This window comes from Astyanax mexicanus, chromosome 5 (genome assembly GCF_023375975.1).
Source record: "Astyanax mexicanus isolate ESR-SI-001 chromosome 5, AstMex3_surface, whole genome shotgun sequence".
Taxonomy (NCBI): Eukaryota; Metazoa; Chordata; class Actinopteri; order Characiformes; family Acestrorhamphidae; genus Astyanax; species Astyanax mexicanus.
In genome coordinates, this window is record NC_064412.1 from 23,769,130 (window position 1) to 23,787,829 (window position 18,700).

At 36.9% G+C, this 18,700-nt stretch overlaps 1 protein-coding gene across 1 annotated transcript; it reads left to right on the forward strand.

The window, feature by feature from the left end:
- Positions 1 to 5,702: 5,702 nt before the first annotated feature.
- On the forward strand, positions 5,703 to 18,219 carry pgm1 (phosphoglucomutase 1). The gene is made up of 11 exons (XM_007248208.4): positions 5,703 to 6,033; positions 8,725 to 8,887; positions 9,816 to 9,959; positions 10,067 to 10,192; positions 11,566 to 11,756; positions 12,973 to 13,127; positions 13,221 to 13,336; positions 14,074 to 14,209; positions 15,044 to 15,227; positions 15,637 to 15,771; positions 17,566 to 18,219. The coding sequence occupies exons 1-11, from the start codon at positions 5,788 to 5,790 to the stop codon at positions 17,653 to 17,655; spliced, it is 1,686 nt and encodes a 561-aa protein (XP_007248270.1). The 5' UTR covers positions 5,703 to 5,787; the 3' UTR covers positions 17,656 to 18,219.
- Positions 18,220 to 18,700: the final 481 nt, after the last annotated feature.

Sequence of the window (18,700 nt, forward strand, 5' to 3'; positions counted from 1 at the left end):
TGAAGGACACAGTGCTGAACATCATGATAAGAACTTGTTCCTCAGACAGGCTGGAGCGGATCACGTCATTAAAACTGGACAACAAACTGTTAACTGGACTCTGCTGACGTAATCATATTGATAAGTTCTGTCCAATCACGTCATTTGCATAAATGTATAACTGCTTGGATGAAGTCTGAGGAGTTCTCTCTGTCCCTCGACTGGCTTAATTTCTTTCTCTCTCTTTCTTTCTCTCTCTCTTTCTCTCTCTCTCTCTCTGGGTTGTGAATGTGTTGATCTATCGAGATTTTATTCGTTGATGTACTTTTACTCTTTTCTAATATATATCTATTAATTTTTGTTCCTTTTATATATCTGTAATGCTGAAACTATTTTTCAAGTAAACTTTAATATATTTTAAATTCTAAGCTCTGACTCATTGGTCATCATTTCATGTTCTGGGATTTCTCACATCCGAGTTTTATCTAAGTCGTGCTGTGGTAAATTACCCTACAGTTTATACTTTTCATCCAACCACAATCACTATCTGGATGGAGAGATTTATCTGGATAGGGTTTTCTTTGAACAATGTGAAGCCAGAATTAACTACTACTGATGACTACTGTGAGGTATGTGGGGTAATACTTTAGAATACAACAGGTCTATTGTAGGTCTAGTGTAGAACAGAGCAAAAGAGTGTATCACCTTTATGCAACAAGCAGGGGATCTGTATATGACTCAGTATAAATATTTATTCACATATTATTAATGTACAAAGTAAGCAGGAAGATATTATTCAGTTATGGCATTAAAGTTATTTACATTGAAATGTTATGTTGATTTAGAAAGATTTGGTCATGTTCTCACTTGCAATTACTAGGCTTACACAGATCAGATTTAAATGTTGTTTTTTTATTTTATTTTATTTGTTTTGTTTAAAATGTGACTTTAAAAAGCACTTCTTCTTGACTGTAACATGTAGCAGCTTGCCTGTCTTTTGTTTGGCTTGTAAGAAAGAGCACTGGGCATGAATGTTAATGAACTGAAGGTCAATAGTAGCTGCAGTAAATGTGGCCGAACATTCAGAGTGGTGGAAACTTTCAGCTGGAAGGTTTAAGAATTTGTAATGATACAAGAATATACTGTACATAATTAGAATATATATATTTAAGCAACAATACAAATAGATTAACACATCATTTCATCATTTAAACTCTGAAAGCAAAACTAATAAACCAAAAACCTGCATCAGTAGTAAAAAAAAGCCCCAACTTAAGCAACATGAAAATTTTGGTTCACCCTCCCATACTTCCGGTACTGCTTTCTGTATCAAAAAAGCAATTTACACAATTTTGATTAGAATAAGTGGTGCTTTAAAAAAAAAATCTGCTGGTGTTGGTCCACTGTGCTCTCTAAAGTCCAAAGTCAGTGCAGTGTTTTCCCAGAAAATATTACAACTGACAACTTTTATGGAGATGTAAATTTCATTTTCAAGCAGGACTTGGCACACTGCCCACACTGCCAATAGTACCAATTCGTCTTAAATAATATAAAAAAAATTTGAGTCACCGATTTTTGTTTTTTCATTGGCTGTAGTCCATAATCATCAACAATAAAATAAATAAATGCTTAAAATTCTGTAGATCACTCTGTGTAATACATCTAGTAACTTTTCAATGATATTCATTTTTTTTAGATGCACTAATATACTCAATCACTGTTTGTTTGTTGTCTGGACTTTGCACGACAAAGTATATAGGAGGGTGTAAAATCACACTAGCAAGTATGTTTGAGACTACCTAACAACTTGCTGTGGTGATTAAGCGAGCGTGTGATGATTTATATATACAGTTGGCATGATACTAACTGCTGCTGCTAAATGTCTCAATCACTTGTTAGCTACATTTGCCTCATGCATATATTGCCTCCAAACATGCATATTAGCTTGTTTCATGGTACATTAAGAGAGTTTGAAAAATATTTAATGCTAAAATTGGAGTAGCCTGCTGGTCTATTTAGCTGCTAACTGTATAGTCGATGTGTAGTTTAAACAAAACTTGATTTTACTTCATAGACATTGTTACTTTATATGCAGTGAACACAGTAAATACATCAACAGTTTAATTTTCTTTTTTTAATATACACAAATTTTTTTTTATAAAAAAACATGCATGCATTCATAGACTCATGCAGCTTTTGTAATTATTTTTAATGAAGCACACCAAATTGTTTCTCTTTAGGGAGAATTTTCAGGTCATGGGATAGCGCTGCCCATAGATACAATGACCTGCAGGATGGATATGTAGGGTAATGAAATGTCTTCTTAATGAAGAATCCCATCCATCTGACACCCACTATCAGGGCTTGCTCATACTCCGATAATTCACATCACCTTGCCATCCCAGCTGGCATTTCAACGTTGAATAAACGTTGATATAGCAACATTGTTTCAACATCATACATTCAACCTTTAATAGATAGATCACTAAAATTAAAAAATCCTATGATTAACAAAGTGTTAACAATAAGCTTACATCACTGTAGTAAAGCTGAGTATAACGAAAGTTACCCACCACTACCAATCTGATTTAACATCTGAACTCAAAAACACTCAAACAGTAAAACTAATAGAACATGAACATGATGTTAAATTAAAAAGCAGTTACTGCAAATAGAAGTAAAACACAGTTTCATTCCTCCATCCAATCGTTTTTAGAAATTATATGGTGATGCAATGTAAAATGCTGATTTAAAAGGCAGAAGGTTGAGGACGTTATGTTGATTCAACGTTAAAATTTAAACCTTAGCACAACCATTGAACATTAAATGTTGATTCAACGTTGTTTCAATGTTGAAACAACAACAGACATTACTTTAGTCATATTTCAACCACATTTCAACGTTAAGGGCCGGTTGTGTGGCAGCAAGGATTAGCAGGCTGGATAATGTTCAGCATCACTCACAAGATAACACCTCATAACTTATACAGTTGTAGGTGTTCCCAAGGTGTATCCTAAGGTATTCATGATTAATTTGGCAGGTCAATGTATAAACTGCATTATAGACACATGTCAGTTGTCATTAAAAATAGTAATGGATTTATTTTACTGAATCATTTTAACTGCATTCATTATAATACTGTGAATAAATTGAGTCATGATAGAATTTTAGCATATCTATCAGTTTATTTTTTCTTTTTCTGATCAAAATATTAGTTTTATTACAGCACTAACTCTGTGAACACCCACTTCTGCAGGGGATAATGTCCACTGGTCATCTATAAGCAGTCTGGCAGTCATTCAGATTCCAGAGCACTGGGCAGACAGGCCCACAGGTCTGATGTCTATTCACTGGTAGCCTGTAATGCCACATGCAGCCTTGACCTTCTATTTATAACCCTCAGCCAATTCTTCTGCCCTTTGACTTTCTCTACTGTAACTGTAGCCCGGGACAGTAAATGTCACATGGCGCATTATTAGAGTATTTAAAGAGGACTGTGTCTCCCTTCCACTTCTGTGCAACACAGCAGCACCAGCTTCTCCCTATTGTTCACAACTTAAATTAATATAAAATTATAATTCACAGCTCACTGACAACTCGGGAGATACTTTAATGTCTTATGGTATATTTTTATCCAGATTTTATTATTATTAAAAGAGGGTGTGTCAATTTCAACTGCTTGCCTTCTAGCCTATATATGTGAAAGAAAACCAGAATGTAATGAGTGTGCAAACATTGCATCATAACAAACTTTGTTCTTGTTTGAATAAAGTCCAGGTAAGGCTGGGTGCAACAGTCAAACTAAGGCTTGAACCTTGTTTTTTTTTCCTTCTAGCAGGCCTCCAGTGCCGGCTAGCCGCAGATAATACTTTGGTAATACAGGTAATACTTTGTATTTAGCAGTGGTCATTCAGTTCTGTTGAAACTGATTAGAGAAATGAGTTGATATGGAAGTAAATGGTCTTTAACAGAACAATATACATTAGGTTTTCTTGTCATTAAAAAAGTACAATTTTACCCTGCAAGCAGCCATTTATATATGTGAGGGTTCACAGTTATACATTAAACACAAATTAAACATGGAATGAGCACATACTGTTGATAAACCTAGACCTGACCTACTGCAGCTACACCATTTGCTTAGTTAAATGCAGGCTGCAACTTTTTTTCAGGGTATTTATGTGATCAGCTGAGACACTAAATTTGGCAATCTGAGAGTGTGCAGGGCTGCAACATCTGTGGGGAAATGTGCTGCAGGATGCCATACAGAACCTGTACTTCTCAATACCCAACCACCTTCATGAATCCTTATATTTGCACATTTTTCCCCAATAAACCTATCCTTTGTAATCACATACAGTACCAGTCAAATGTTTAGACAAACCTCTTCTCTTTCAATGTTCTTTTTATGTTTTTCTACATTGTAAATTTAACATTAAATACATCAAATCTAAAGAACACATGTGAATGTATTTTGTAAACAGCAAGTGTTAAACAAATTAGAGAATGTTTTATACTGTAGATTCTTTGAAGTAGCCACATTTTAGCTTTGAGGACAGATCTGCACACAGTGGCTTCATGAGGTAGAGTCCCCTGGAATAGTTTTCTCTTATCTCTTTAAGGAGTTTCTGGAGGTGCTGCTGCTTTTTATTCACACTGTGAAGCTCCAGCTCGTCCCAATTCACCCATCTTAGTTGATACGGTTTAGGTCAGGGGACTGTGAAAGCCAAAGCCTTTTTTTGTTTGTTTGTTTACTATGTAATTCCATGTGTGTCTCTTAATTGTTTTCATGTGTTTAATGTTAATCAATATAGAAAATACATTAAATAAAGAAATAAAGAAAAACATTGAATGAGAAGGTGCGTCAAAAACATTTGGCTTGTACTGTGCACATATTTTCATTATATTCATACATGTAAAGTTTAATTTGATTTCGGCAGCTCCTTCTTCTCAGTGCATTACTTTGTTTGTCAATGAAGAGGTCGAATCCTTTACAGGATGAATACAATCAAATAAGACTTAACTAAAGCTACGTTCACATTACAAGCCACATTGCTCCAATCTGATTTTTTGCTCAGATCGGATTTGGCTATTTTATCGGTTCACATTCACAAATGTAAGTGATCTGTATCTGTTTGTAATCTGTGTAAATGAATCTGTCCCTGAAACGTCTCACATGTGCACACTGATGCACTCTTAGCTTTATAACGGTGAAATAGATGATTTAGCAGCTCTTATGTGGAGCATCTTTTGCTGGAATGTAAAGCAAACAGCTTGGTCTGAAGTACATGCTCAGGTCCAGGAGGTGAAAAAAGGCCAGGAGTCTTGCTTTTGCTGTTTTTGCAGGTATAGCTGCACAGCTGCACCAAGAGATGTGTGGATACGAGAGAAAAGTACATAGTGCATGCGTAAAAGCAAAAAGACAATCATGTTGCATGTCCATGAAACGGATATATTGGATTTAGTACCACATGACAGTGTCATATATAGTTTTAAAAAAATCGGATTTGGCACGTTCACACAGCCATGAAAAAATCAGATCTGAGTCACATTGAGTAAAAATCGGATTTAAGTCACTTTAGTCTGGTAATGTGAACGTTAAGTACTCCTGTAGCGACGTGTCACGCCTGAAGTAAGTGTTGTACTTTGCCTTTAAATGATGTGGTGGGCGTGGCCGCCTGACAACCAGCTAACAGAGTACAGCAGTGTGTGTGTGTGTGTGTGTGTGTGTGTGCAGGAGAGGAGGTGACACGGCCCACATCCCCCTGAACATACGGATCACACAGCCGAGCTGCTGCTGGGGTAAACATGGTGAAAATCACGGTGGTCAAGACCAAGCCCTACACTGACCAAAAGCCCGGAACCAGCGGCCTAAGGAAAAGGGTGACCGTGTTCCAGCAGAACCAGCACTATGCCGAGAACTTCATCCAGAGCATTATCTCCACCGTGGAGCCCTCTCAGCGGCAGGAGGGCACGCTGGTCGTGGGAGGGGACGGGCGCTTCTTCATGAAGGATGCCATTCAGCTGATCGTTCAGATCGCTGCAGCCAACGGGGTCAGTGTGGGCTGATTTATCCGAGTCAGAGTCAGGCTAATAGATTAGCTTAGCGTTTAGTACTGATTTAGCACTAGCGTACAAGCTTGCAGATGGAGGAAGAGCACATTTCGCAAGCCTGTGGGTCGTTTCAAAACATACGCTTTTGCAAGGATGCGGTCATTCAGTTTTGCTAGCTAACTGCAGGGTTTTCTTCACATGAGCGAGTTAGTCTAGCTAACCTAACAAACTCCTAGCTATTCTAAGCGACTCTAGCTTCCCCACAGCGCCAGATGACCTCTGTGGCCTTTACTCCACGGCAAGAGACACCTTTGACATTTGCTGGCCGGTTAGGTGAGAAACCAGCCCGGGTCTCAGCAGTGCAGCCCCTCATAAGGGGCTCCAGATACGGCTGCATTCGCTAAAGCAGCGAGGTGCTTAGTGAGTGAGTCCAGAGCCGATTAATAGAACATGATTTGTAGAACCGCTAGAGGGAGCTCGCGAGTGAGACCCGAATGAATGGGGGTAAATGAAGATAAACGGCTAAAACCCAAATAAAAAAAGTAACTTATTACCTGAACAGTATATTCCTTTAATTTCACAAAGTAGAAATAAGTGTTTTGCTTAAAAAGCAATGAAAACCCACCTATACAATTTATTTTTCTTAAGTAAACGGATTTTTAGGAAGTGAAGGTGCTAGCATTACTGCTACTCTGTGAACTGATTGACTGGTTGGTTAGCTTGCTGATACTGCTGGAGTTTTTAAAAGGCTTATAATAACTGGGGTTTAAGGCAACAAACCGTTTTTTAGTAATTATAGAATCCCTTTAATAAAAAGCCTTCATTTAATAAAATGAGATCATAAAATAAAATTCTACCTGGAGGTGGAGTATATTTTGTTAGCAGCCGAGGCTGTATGGGATGCAATAGCAGTAGTTGAAAAGCTGACAATAATGTAATTGCACATTTAAATTTAAATAGCTTTAAGATAAAATATGCAATATGTGCATAAATATGTAATGAAATATATTGAGTTTTTATTCGTTTCCTCAAGACAGTATTATATGCAGTCAGACCTCTTTTTAAGAAGTGGTTGTTGATTTTTTTTTTCATCCAAATAAAATAAAATTCATGCCACAACTTAAATGACAGAATCTGGAGCCCCTTAATAATATTATTCCTCAAAGAAGACCAGGGTTTAGCAAAGCCATTCTGTGCTTCCATCTCTTATAAGCAGTGTATGGTTCAATTAAGGCATGGTTTTGGGTTAGGTAGCTATATTTGTGGGGGTTTTTTTCTGTATTTTAACTATTTAAGCTAATCTTGGGTCATTACTACTTTATTTGCATTATAAATAATTGCATATATATGTGTCATCTGAAGCATTTGAATTGTAAGGGATGTGATCTATTTATTTTGTAAGACAAAAATGATTATAAATAAAAAAAAATAAGTAGATAAAAATAATAAGAGAGTAAAAGCTTTTAAACATATGTCTGCAGTGCTGTTCTGTGTTGAGGAAATTGATACATTTTACAGTACAAAACAATATTAAACATATATTTACATAGTTATATAAACTCTGATTTTGTTCAATTGCTCCATATAAACCCATTCATTTTGGACTCACTCGGGCCCGCCCCCTGGTGGTTAAACAAACTCCAAACACATACAGAAGTGGGGTTTCTCCTCTATATTAGAGATGCTCTGCTGAGACTGCGCAGTGAAGGAGGAGCGTGCGTGCTGGCACGCAGCACTACGGCGAGTCCTCAGTGAAAACACGCTCACACGCGCGCGCACACAAACAAACACTGTTTCTTAATGTATCAGATTATTGACACACACAAAGAATCTGCCTCTGGTCTTATGTGATTGTCTGTACTATAATACTGTACTGTACACATTCCTGCTGAAATATCCAGGATTTACTGGTAGCTTAGCTGGTTTTAGGTGCTCTAAACTGGTATTTGATGGTTAAGGTGGTTGAAAGGTCATCCAAGAGAAAGCATACTGTATACCAGTGTATGATGTTGGAATACTGCCCTGTATAATACATTTTTTTACCCCATTCTTTAATTACAGACTACATTGTTAATATTGTTACTTTTTAGAATCATTTGCTTCTGTTGAAATATGATGAGCACTATTTCAATGTCAGTTGCAATGTCAAATGAAAACGGTGCAAGCTTATAAGTTTATGATTTTTAACCCTAGCTCTGATATGTCCAACTTGAGTGGTTTTCTGCTATAACTCACACTCCCTTCACCTCAGAAAAGGCTTGATTATGGGATTAGCTGGATTAGGTGTGTTGGGAACAGAGAGAGCACTCATATGTGAAGGGCTGGGGGTCCTCCAGACCCACAGTTGGAAACCACTATCTGCTACTGGCACATAAGGAAATAGTTTAAGGCTCTGCAACACCTGATTCAGCTCATCTGGTAATGTGTTTAAGTACGAAAATTGCAACACTGAGCCACACTCGCAACTGAAGGGCTCTTTCATTAATAATCGAAAGATAAAATTGCCCAGAACTGTTAAAAACAAAAAATACATTTGAGCATCTGATGCACCAACAGCTCCTAGTATTTATATCCCAAGGGCAGTTTGTTGTGTCTCTTTTTTTCAGTGTTGTTTGAGGTAGTAGAGTCATATGACAAACATGCACAGTGCCATGCATTATTAATTTTTGACTCTTCTGAAACTTCTCACAGATTGGCCGACTGGTCATTGGTCAGAATGGGATCATGTCCACGCCTGCCGTGTCCTGTGTGATCCGCAAAACAAAAGCCATCGGGGGGATCATTCTGACTGCCAGCCACAACCCTGGTGGTCCCAACGGAGACTTCGGCATCAAGTATAACATCTCCAATGGAGGTACACAATGTTTATTGGTGAAAATATGGTAATGTCACATAATTTCTTAACTAAAAGTTTCATAATATCCAACAAGACTAATGGATTTACATGGTGACCCTTGACCCTTGCTGAGAGATGGCTGCATCTGTAGCTGCATAATTTATCGGCATCCACTTTACCCTGTCTGTTGATGGAAATGCATCACCATTGGGTTGCCATTATGTATGGTGTATGTAATGTACATTGTTATGTTGTTTATCAGTGGCAGAGAAAGAAAGACTTTTAGCATGTTTTTTATTAGCTGGAGTCTGATTGGTTCAAAGCTATAAACAGCCCATGAATGTCTATAGAGAGGATCCAGGTTTTCCCACAGAGAACTGGTTAGTCAAGATGATGCCTTCATTTTTTTTTAGCATAATTAGCATCTTCCTGATGCCGCAGTAACATATATTTAACCAACAGATGCTTCTTTTTTAGACTCATTGCAAAGCAGGGAGTACATAGCCAAAGGAGGGTTGTCAAGGCAGCCACCTTAACTATAAAACGCTGTGGGAAACCCTCTGATCCACATCTATGAAGTTGGCTAGCAACAGAAAAGAAAGTTAATACACTCTTTAAAATATAAAAAGTTCCTTGAAACACTTTTAGGGTTCTTCAATTTAAGGAAAGCATTGGAATTGTGATGATTTGAGGAACCTTTAATAAAGATAAAGCTGTTTAAAAAATATTTTCTAAAAACATTTTCTTGAAGGTTCTTTAAAGCTCCTTAAGTTTTAAATTGAAGAACCACTATATTATGCTTTTAACAGTGTGCATCATTGTAATGTGCAGGCTAGTGTAGTGCTTTAGGCTGTCATAAACTGCATTCTTTTTTTTTATTGCACGACTTTACTAGATGCAGAATACTTGAGTACAGATTCTAACCCTCTAAATCTGCCTTCTCCAGGGCCTGCACCAGAGGGAATTACTAATAAAATCTTCGATATCAGCAAAGGCCTCCAAGAGTACCACATCTGCCCAGAGCTCAAAGCGGATTTGTCCACCATCGGCAAACAGACCTTTGAGGTCGACACGTTTAAGCCTTTCACAGGTGTCTTTTATCTTGTCTTTCTCCACTTGCATATTGTTTATCAGCGTTGTTTATTATAACTTTTTTAGGCTTGTTTTTTTATTGTTTTGCATTTGTATTTTCTGTAGTGGAGATTGTGGACTCAGTGGAGTCATATGCAGAGATGCTCAGAGACATCTTTGACTTTGCTGCCCTGAAGGAATTACTCTCTGGACCCAATCACATCAATGTCCGGTTAGATGCAATGCACGGAGGTGAGTAAAGTGTATTGTGGTTGTCTGCATTGCTTAGTAATGGTTGTTCTATGCTTTCCTATGGCACAATATGAACACTGCCATGCCCATGCTTTTTATTTGGTTATAGCAAAAACTAAATATCCACGTTGGTCTCCCTTTAGGGACTATATCATAAAAAAAACCTATAGCTAGGTATAGCTATCTAGCTATATGAAGCAAAAACGATATCTTTTCCAGATGGTAAGGCTTAGGGCAAAGTGATAAAGCTTAGCCAAACAACTCTCCAGAGCATGCTTTCATATTTCCCAATAACTCACAGAATCAATGTACTGTACTCAGAGTTTCTGTGGAGTGTATGTGTGTCTCTGTCCCACTTTCTGGAAACTTAGCAAATTGTACAAGGCCTGTTCACAGCAATCCTTTCACAAATACAGTGCGCAGTACATCTGTACAGATCCTAGGAAATGGATCCTATGCCATCCATAATATTGAAACAGACTGCTGTCGAAAATATATAAAAGATGTCAATCAATATTTTTAAAAACAACAAATCCTATGTGGTTGCAGGTAAATGTATGCAATTTATATTATCACATACATGGCACTCTCTTCCCACATCACTCCAAAGGGTGATGTCAATCAGCACAAGGCTGATGTATCAGAGCCAAGTCGCTCCGCTGTGATGCTACTCTGCAATGTAACATCAGCAGCAGTTCAAAAAGAGGCGGCGACTGACTTGTGACACATGTATTGGAGGAGGCATGTGTTAGTCTTCACCCTCCTGGTGCTGGGGCATCACTAGTGATAGGAGGAGTCCTAATGAGTGGGTTGGGAAATCAGCCATGTAAACTGGGGAGAAAATGGGGAAAAAAAAAATAAATAAATTATAAAAAAGGGTATAAATGCTTTTTTTATGTTATTCTGTTATCATTATTTAAGTGGCATTTAATGATCTTAAAAGTACAATAATATTGTTTATCACAATCATTTCTGGGACGATGTATTTTCCACAAATCAATGTATTGTATATTATAATTGTGACAGGCCTATTTATTGGTTATTCTTTTTTCTTTTTTTTTTCTTTTTTTTTTTACTAATTACTAATGATTTTTATACTAATTATTATAAATTATACTTTTGTATAATACTGTGGTATAATGGTTATTTGTATTATGGAAAACTAAGCAGTCTTTTGGTAAACACTTACAGGAACGGTTACAACATTTACAACATCAAAAATTAGAAGAAAAAGAGTTACAATAAAAGTAATATCAAGAATATCTTGTTTTAAACTGTAAATTCACTATACATTACACTATGTTCTTTAAGAATAATTGTATGTATGTTTCTTTGACATGTTTCTTCTTCTTTAAATTCTCTCTGATAATTAGTGGTGGGTCCTTATGTGAAGAAGATTGTGTGTGAAGAGTTGGGCTCCCCTGCCAACTCTGCTGTTAACTGTGTCCCCTCTGAGGACTTTGGAGGTCACCACCCTGACCCTAATCTCACCTACGCTGCCGACCTGGTCAATACTATGAAGGGAGGTGAATATGACTTTGGAGCAGCTTTTGATGGTGATGGTGTACGTGTTTATGCTTTTTTCTGTCTTCATTAACCAGAAATTGTTTTATTACTGATATGCAGATGGGTGTGCCATGACAAAGTGTTTTTTAGTTGTCCGGAACCAAAAACGAACAAAATTAAACATTTGCTTGAAACATTTTTTTATTATTTATTGCATTAAATAGGCTAAATTAACATTTTATCTTCTTTAAAATTACAAATTACAACAATTACAAAACTTGCAAACTATTCTGTGCATCCCTAGTTTTTAGGTCAGGAATAAGTTTGACACACTGGTTTATGTTTGTTGTTAGTAATAATTCTTATGTTTAAGAGTTTTATTCTGTACAATCTTTGTCACAAATGGATTGACAAATGTTTACTTTCACAGTGGCTATGTGCTTAGTTTATTTTACGCCAGACTTCAAAAAGTTTGTTGCTGTCTGCAATAAACATACATTTTGAAAAGCAAAATGAATGTGTATAAACCAATTTAAAATCAAGTTCAGCAGATAATTGGTGTAAGAATAACAATCCAGTGATGTCATGCGATCGATTTTGTTCACAAAGCTTTCCTAAATAGCATAAAAAAATTGCATAACTAATAAAAGTATATATGTTATGTACTACTGCATATCAAAAACTTAGAATATCATTGAAAAGTTACTTTATTTAACTAACTAAAACTCCTATATTATATAGATGTATTTCATACAGAATGATCTATTTTAAGTGTTTACTTCCTTTATTATTGATGATTATGGCTGACCGCCATTAAGAACCCAAAAATCAGTGTCTCAGAAATTTAGGATATTATATAAGACGAATTGGTACTTTTGGCAGTGTGGGCAGAGTGCCAAGTCCTGCTGGAAAATAAAATCTGCATCTGTAAACTTGTAAGATTTTCCTTGAAAGCACTGCATTGACTTTGGACTTTAGACTTGATACAACACACCAATTGGTCTTATGTAATATTCTAATTTTCTGAGACACTGATTTTCATTGACTGTAAGCCATAATCATTAACAATAAAATAAAAAAACACTGAAAATAGATGCAGCAAAATGCACTTAATCCGCACAGGGGAAGGTATATTTTAGACCTCTCTTACAAACAGATCTGTCCAGAAATGGCTAGACCCTTTGTGAATGGAAAATGCTTATCGTATTAATTTAATTACTGTATTGTGCTATCTCAGTATCTGACCCTCATTTCTGTCTGCCCTTCTGTTCTAGGATCGTAACATGGTTCTGGGGAAACATGGATTCTTTGTAAACCCTTCTGACTCTGTAGCTGTGATTGGTGCTAACATCACCTGCATCCCGTACTTCCAGAAGACTGGTGTCAAAGGACTGGCACGCAGTATGCCCACCAGTGGTGCTCTAGACAAGTAAGAGCAGCACACGTCACTGTGCCATTTTATTCTAGTCACTTTGGTTGCATTTATTATTGTACATACCTGGTTTGTGTTTGTGTTTGACAGTGTGGCCAAAGCTCTTAAAATGGAGCTGTATGAAACGCCCACAGGCTGGAAGTTCTTTGGGAACCTCATGGATGCTGGAAAACTGTCTCTGTGTGGAGAGGAGAGTTTTGGCACTGGTAAGTTGGGATCAGCAACAACTATAGACAAAACTGCCAAGTCTAGAAGAGCATGCTATGTCAATAAATGGTTATAAGCTAAACTCAGCATTGACCTATGTCTATAATATGATTAAGTAATACAATACAATACTGTCTAAAACAATACTGGCTTATCTAACATGCATTGCAGTCCTGAAATGCAGAAATGTTTGTTTATTAATAAATTTAATTAAGTTGAACAGACAAAACATAAAATATCTTAGGTTTATACTGTCTGCAGTGAAATTAAAGTAAACACCGTATTTTAGGGGAGTATTATCGGCCTGTAGCCTGCTCCTAAACACGGCTAGCACTGCCGGAGCGGTTAGCCACTGATGCCAATGCTTCCAGCCTTAGTGTTGCAGAAATTCTGTAATTTAAGCTTACTGTAAATAAACGGAAGGGCTTTACTCACCCAAATAAATCGTGTTCAGGAGAGAAATATGTGTAGATTAACATTCAGTGCTCTTTTTAACCTTAAAAAAAGGATTTGTTTTATTACAGTTTTGTTTACTTAGCTTAACTTTACTTAACGTAGTTAGCTACGTTATATATAGATTATATAAACTATTTCCTAATACACTGTAACCTTTTTGTTTACCAGCAAATCTTTCTTACAGGGTATTTCATTCATGTGTGAATAAAAGTGTAGTAGTGTGTGGATGTTTTGCTCTGTGTAGTCTTTATGGTTACAGTGTAGGTGTTTTGTCTGACAGGCTCTGATCATATCCGAGAGAAAGATGGTCTATGGGCTGTGCTCGCCTGGCTGTCCATCCTGGCTGCTCGTAAACAGAGTGTGGAGGATATCATGAAGGAGCACTGGCAGAAGTTTGGCAGGAACTTCTTCACCAGGTAACTGTTTCAGAGACAACAGTTAATTCATTTTTATTCGTTTTGACGTGTGTCCTGTGTGTGTGTCCTGTGTGTGTGTCCTGTGTGTGTGTCCTGTGTGTGTGTCCTGTGTGTGTGTCCTGTGTGTGTGTCCTGTGTGTGTGTCCTGTGTGTGTGTCCTGTGTGTGTGTTTTTTGGAAATGTGACTGCCCTCTTGTGGTGGTATGTAGGCATTGCTGATGTTCTTTTGTACCAAATGTTAAAATACCATGTAATTATAGTAATACACAAACACATAATTACATAGATCACGTGCTTCCTCGTGCATTTCTGATTCCAAATTAAGCATGTGCATTAATGTTTTAGCATTGACACCCCTTATAAACATAAATATTTAAGATTAAAGAGCTACTGTAAATACAAAGAATATTCAGACATTGAATCTAGAATATATGTTCATATGTAACATTATAAATAAATGGATAAATATATTTTTAAATATACTTATATATAGATAGATACTCATTTTTACTGATTTTTTTTTGTTTGATTTGTTTTTTTTTTACAAAGTTGATAAAGTGGGATCTAAGCTTTCTAAGTACACATAGTATTGAGGTGACCAAAAATGATTGAGGTTTTGTGTATATATAACAGGATAAGTGGGAAATGCTATTACTCTACAAAAATAACAAACTGTGAACTGTGTGGGTTTTTAAGATACACATTCTAAATGATGTCATTCCTTTTTTTGTCAAACATAAATGACTGAAGTAAGATTTCGGTTTTTCTGAAGTGTTTTTTTCCCATTCCAGTATGTCTACACGTATCTTCATGGCTCGTTTTTCATGCCAACAGGTACGACTATGAGGAGGTGGACTCAGATGCTGCTAATAAGATGATTACAGAGCTGCAGAACACCATGTTTGATAAAGCCTTTGTTGGTCAGAAGTTTTCCTCTGGGGATAAGACGTATCAGGTGGAGAAAGCTGATAACTTTGAGTATACAGACCCAGTGGATGCCAGTGTATCGAAGGGGCAGGTGAGCTGGAGACAGAGCCTCAATCTCTGCTTGTTTTGTACACAGTTAGTATGAAATCTGTGACAGGTGAGAATGTCATCTGTTAGAAGATCTCAAGATACTGATTTCTACTGATTTCGAAACTTAAAGAGTATAGATCTCAGAAACATGAGCACTTTAACCTCTGGAGTAACTTCTTATTGAGACCCTTCTCTCTAGTATAATTAAGTTTTTTAGTTCACATCCGCCATTTGTTTCTAGTTTGATACGGTCTTTGGAAAAAAAATTCTCATCATTTTTATTGTGTTTGAGAAACATGAGAACAGAAACAGCAAATATTTTGGTGAAATGAATCTCTCACGTTTTACGTTTCTCAGAGCTGTCCAGCACTGTTTACATTATTCCTGGAATTCCTATTTTTTTTTTCCAGGGACTCCGGATCATCTTTAGTGATGGGTCCCGTATCATCTTCCGTCTCAGCGGGACAGGCAGTGCTGGTGCAACTATCAGACTTTACATAGACAGCTATGAGAAGGACCCTCAGAAGATTTATCAGGATCCACAGGTTAGACTCTGAGTTCTAATTTTAATAACAGAGGGTAGGGCTGTGCAATATAATAATAATAATATTATATAACAATATTTAAAGACAGATCCACAATCATGGTTGATACGTGTGATCACAATTAAAATGAATCAGTATCAGGGGTGTAATGATAATTGTATTGTTTATGAACCATCACAGTTTGGTTTGCGCACTTGCACAGAGAATACACGATACAGAAAACCAAATGAACGTTAAGTGAAGAGGCCACTGACTGGTCTCAGAGCATTAAAAATTAAGACATTTAATTTTGACAGCATTTATTTTAAGAGGCGAAACATTTCTAGACTTTACTGTCGGGGCTTTTTGGTGCACAGTTAAAAAATATCCCAAAAATGCTCCTCAGCTAATCAGATCTGTGCAAATTTGGGCAATTGGCTGGCAGACTGGGGAAGTAATGCCAAGATTTAAAGAAAATGGAAATAGTGAAACTTTTTAAATTATTATTATTATTTTTGGTTTGTTTTTACAATTTAACCAATTAAATTACACAAGACTAACTATGCTCTTTGTAATGAAATATCCAGTTGCATAAGTGTTCTTTAAGCACTGATGGTATCCTCTGTATGCTAAAAAAAATTGTCAATATAAGAACATTTATCACAACATGCACTAGGATCTCAAAAAATTAGAATGTCATTGAAAAGTTACTTTATTTCAGTAATTCAGTTCAAAATGTAAAACTCTTCTATTATATAGATGTATTACACACAGAGTGATCTATTTTAAGCATATATCTATTTTATTGTTGACAATTGTGGCTTACAGCCAGTGACAACCCAAACACTTCACTTCACATTTTGAACTGAATTACTGAAATAAAGGAACTTGTCAATTATATATTTTTTTATCATACTAGTCCATCTCAAAAAAAATTTGTCATATTTCCAAGCGGTAACAGAGACTATTCCTTTACAGTGCTATTGGACATTTCATTGTTCGTAAGTTGTACTACAGAAATGTCTCTTCCTTTTCAAACCATTACATTGATTTATCTTAATTGGCACATTTACCAGACAATGTTCTTTTAATAATGTGCAGTATGAGTGGTGGTTTTATTAATTGTTATGGTTAATGTTGGAATGTTTAAACATTGTTTCAACATCTGTTAAATTACTCGGGAAGCCTATATGGTTGTGTTTTTTGGCCGAATCTCAGCCCACTAAAGTTCTTTTATGATCATATATTTAAGCTCAGGAAACGTTCCCTGGAAATCAGTTTACTCTCCCACCATCAATCACGTTTGTAAAGACATGCTGATTTAAAGAAAACTGAAACCTAGATGAGTCTGCCCTTTGAGTGACTGCTCACACCCAGGTGTGTGGTGATTGGCTGTGGCAGAATCCTGATAACACGCACAGCAGGTGAAGCCGTGCACTGTGTCAAATTCTTCTTCTGAGTAGAATTAATTCTGATCGGGCTGATCACAAGGCTATCAAGCTGTCCTTAAGGATCACCATCAAATGCAGTCAGCCTAAATAGAGACAGCAAATCTGGGTCAGGCTTTATTTTTTGGGCCCAGCAGCTGTCTCACTTTCTCACTTAATGTCTGGGCTTGAGTTACTGTTGGCCAATGTACAGCCGAGCTCTACAGGAGGAGGAAGAGAGCAGTGCCATAAAGAACTCGCAAAGTCGTTTTTACGAGCTGGGAAGACCAAATCGAGGGATCTGTTCTAGATTTCTCTACATGGGATTTTAAAGTGGGGGTACTTGTATTAACGTGTATTTACATTACGTGCTATTTGTGTTCATTAGGTCATGTTGGCTCCTTTGGTGGACATCGCCCTGAAGATCTCCCAGCTCCAGGAGAAGACTGGGCGCACCGGCCCAACTGTGATCACATAATGACCTTATAGACCCCGTTTACAACTCAGATCTAGCTCAGACCAGAATTCACTCTAACCAGCACTGCCTTGCTCCCGGTCCACCACCAGGCCTATATTCCCCCATCCACCACCATCGTCCTGTCTGCTGTTTGTTGTGTATGTCTCCAGACACGTCTCAAATTTTGTGTGTTCAATAGGTGCAATAGAAAGCTTTGAATTAATGTTAAATAGATGGATAAAAATGGTATTAAATTACAGTATGTATTGTGGACTTTTAGGGTTGGTTTCCCAAACAAGGATTAAGCCTAGTCCTAGATTTTAAATCTCTATTCATGCTGTGTAATCCAAGCCTAGGCTTATTCATTGTCTCAATAAACCCATTAGGGTTGGTTTTCCAGACAGAGATTAAGCCTAGCACTAGACTCTCTATATCTCATTTAACAGAGAAACTCTGTTTACAGTGCTGTATAGTCTAAGACTAGACTTAATCACTGTCCCAGAAACAAACCCATAAGCACTTATATTGCTGTGAAGAATTGTAAAAAATAAAAATGGTACTCTATAAAGCCCCCTGATATATTAATTTTGATTCAAGTGTGTGTTTTTTTTTTGTTCTTTTTGTCCAGTCAGCATTTGTACATCTACATATAAGAGGCTCATGTACAGACAGGTACAACAAAGCATTCCATTCTATTGACAGTGCCATTCTGATAAGATTATACAAGCTGTGGGTGCACAGTTGAATGCGGCAGAAATAGATGCATCTTAAAATAGCAGAATTCATCTATCATTTAAAAGAAGTATCTGTGTACTTTTGGACATAAAAAAGACATAGATGTAGTACAAGTACATGTACATATACCTGAATTCTGAATACTGTAAATAAATAGCACTTTATTTTGGTCATAGACACAAAAGAGATCCACTGTATTCATATTAAGCCAACTGCACATTTCTTAGATGGAAGAACCCTCCTCAGTGTAACTGCGATAGTAATCGCCTCAGAATGCTGAATTCAGCCAGTCAGCCCTCAGATCGGTACTCCGATGTGGTCATGGTGGTGA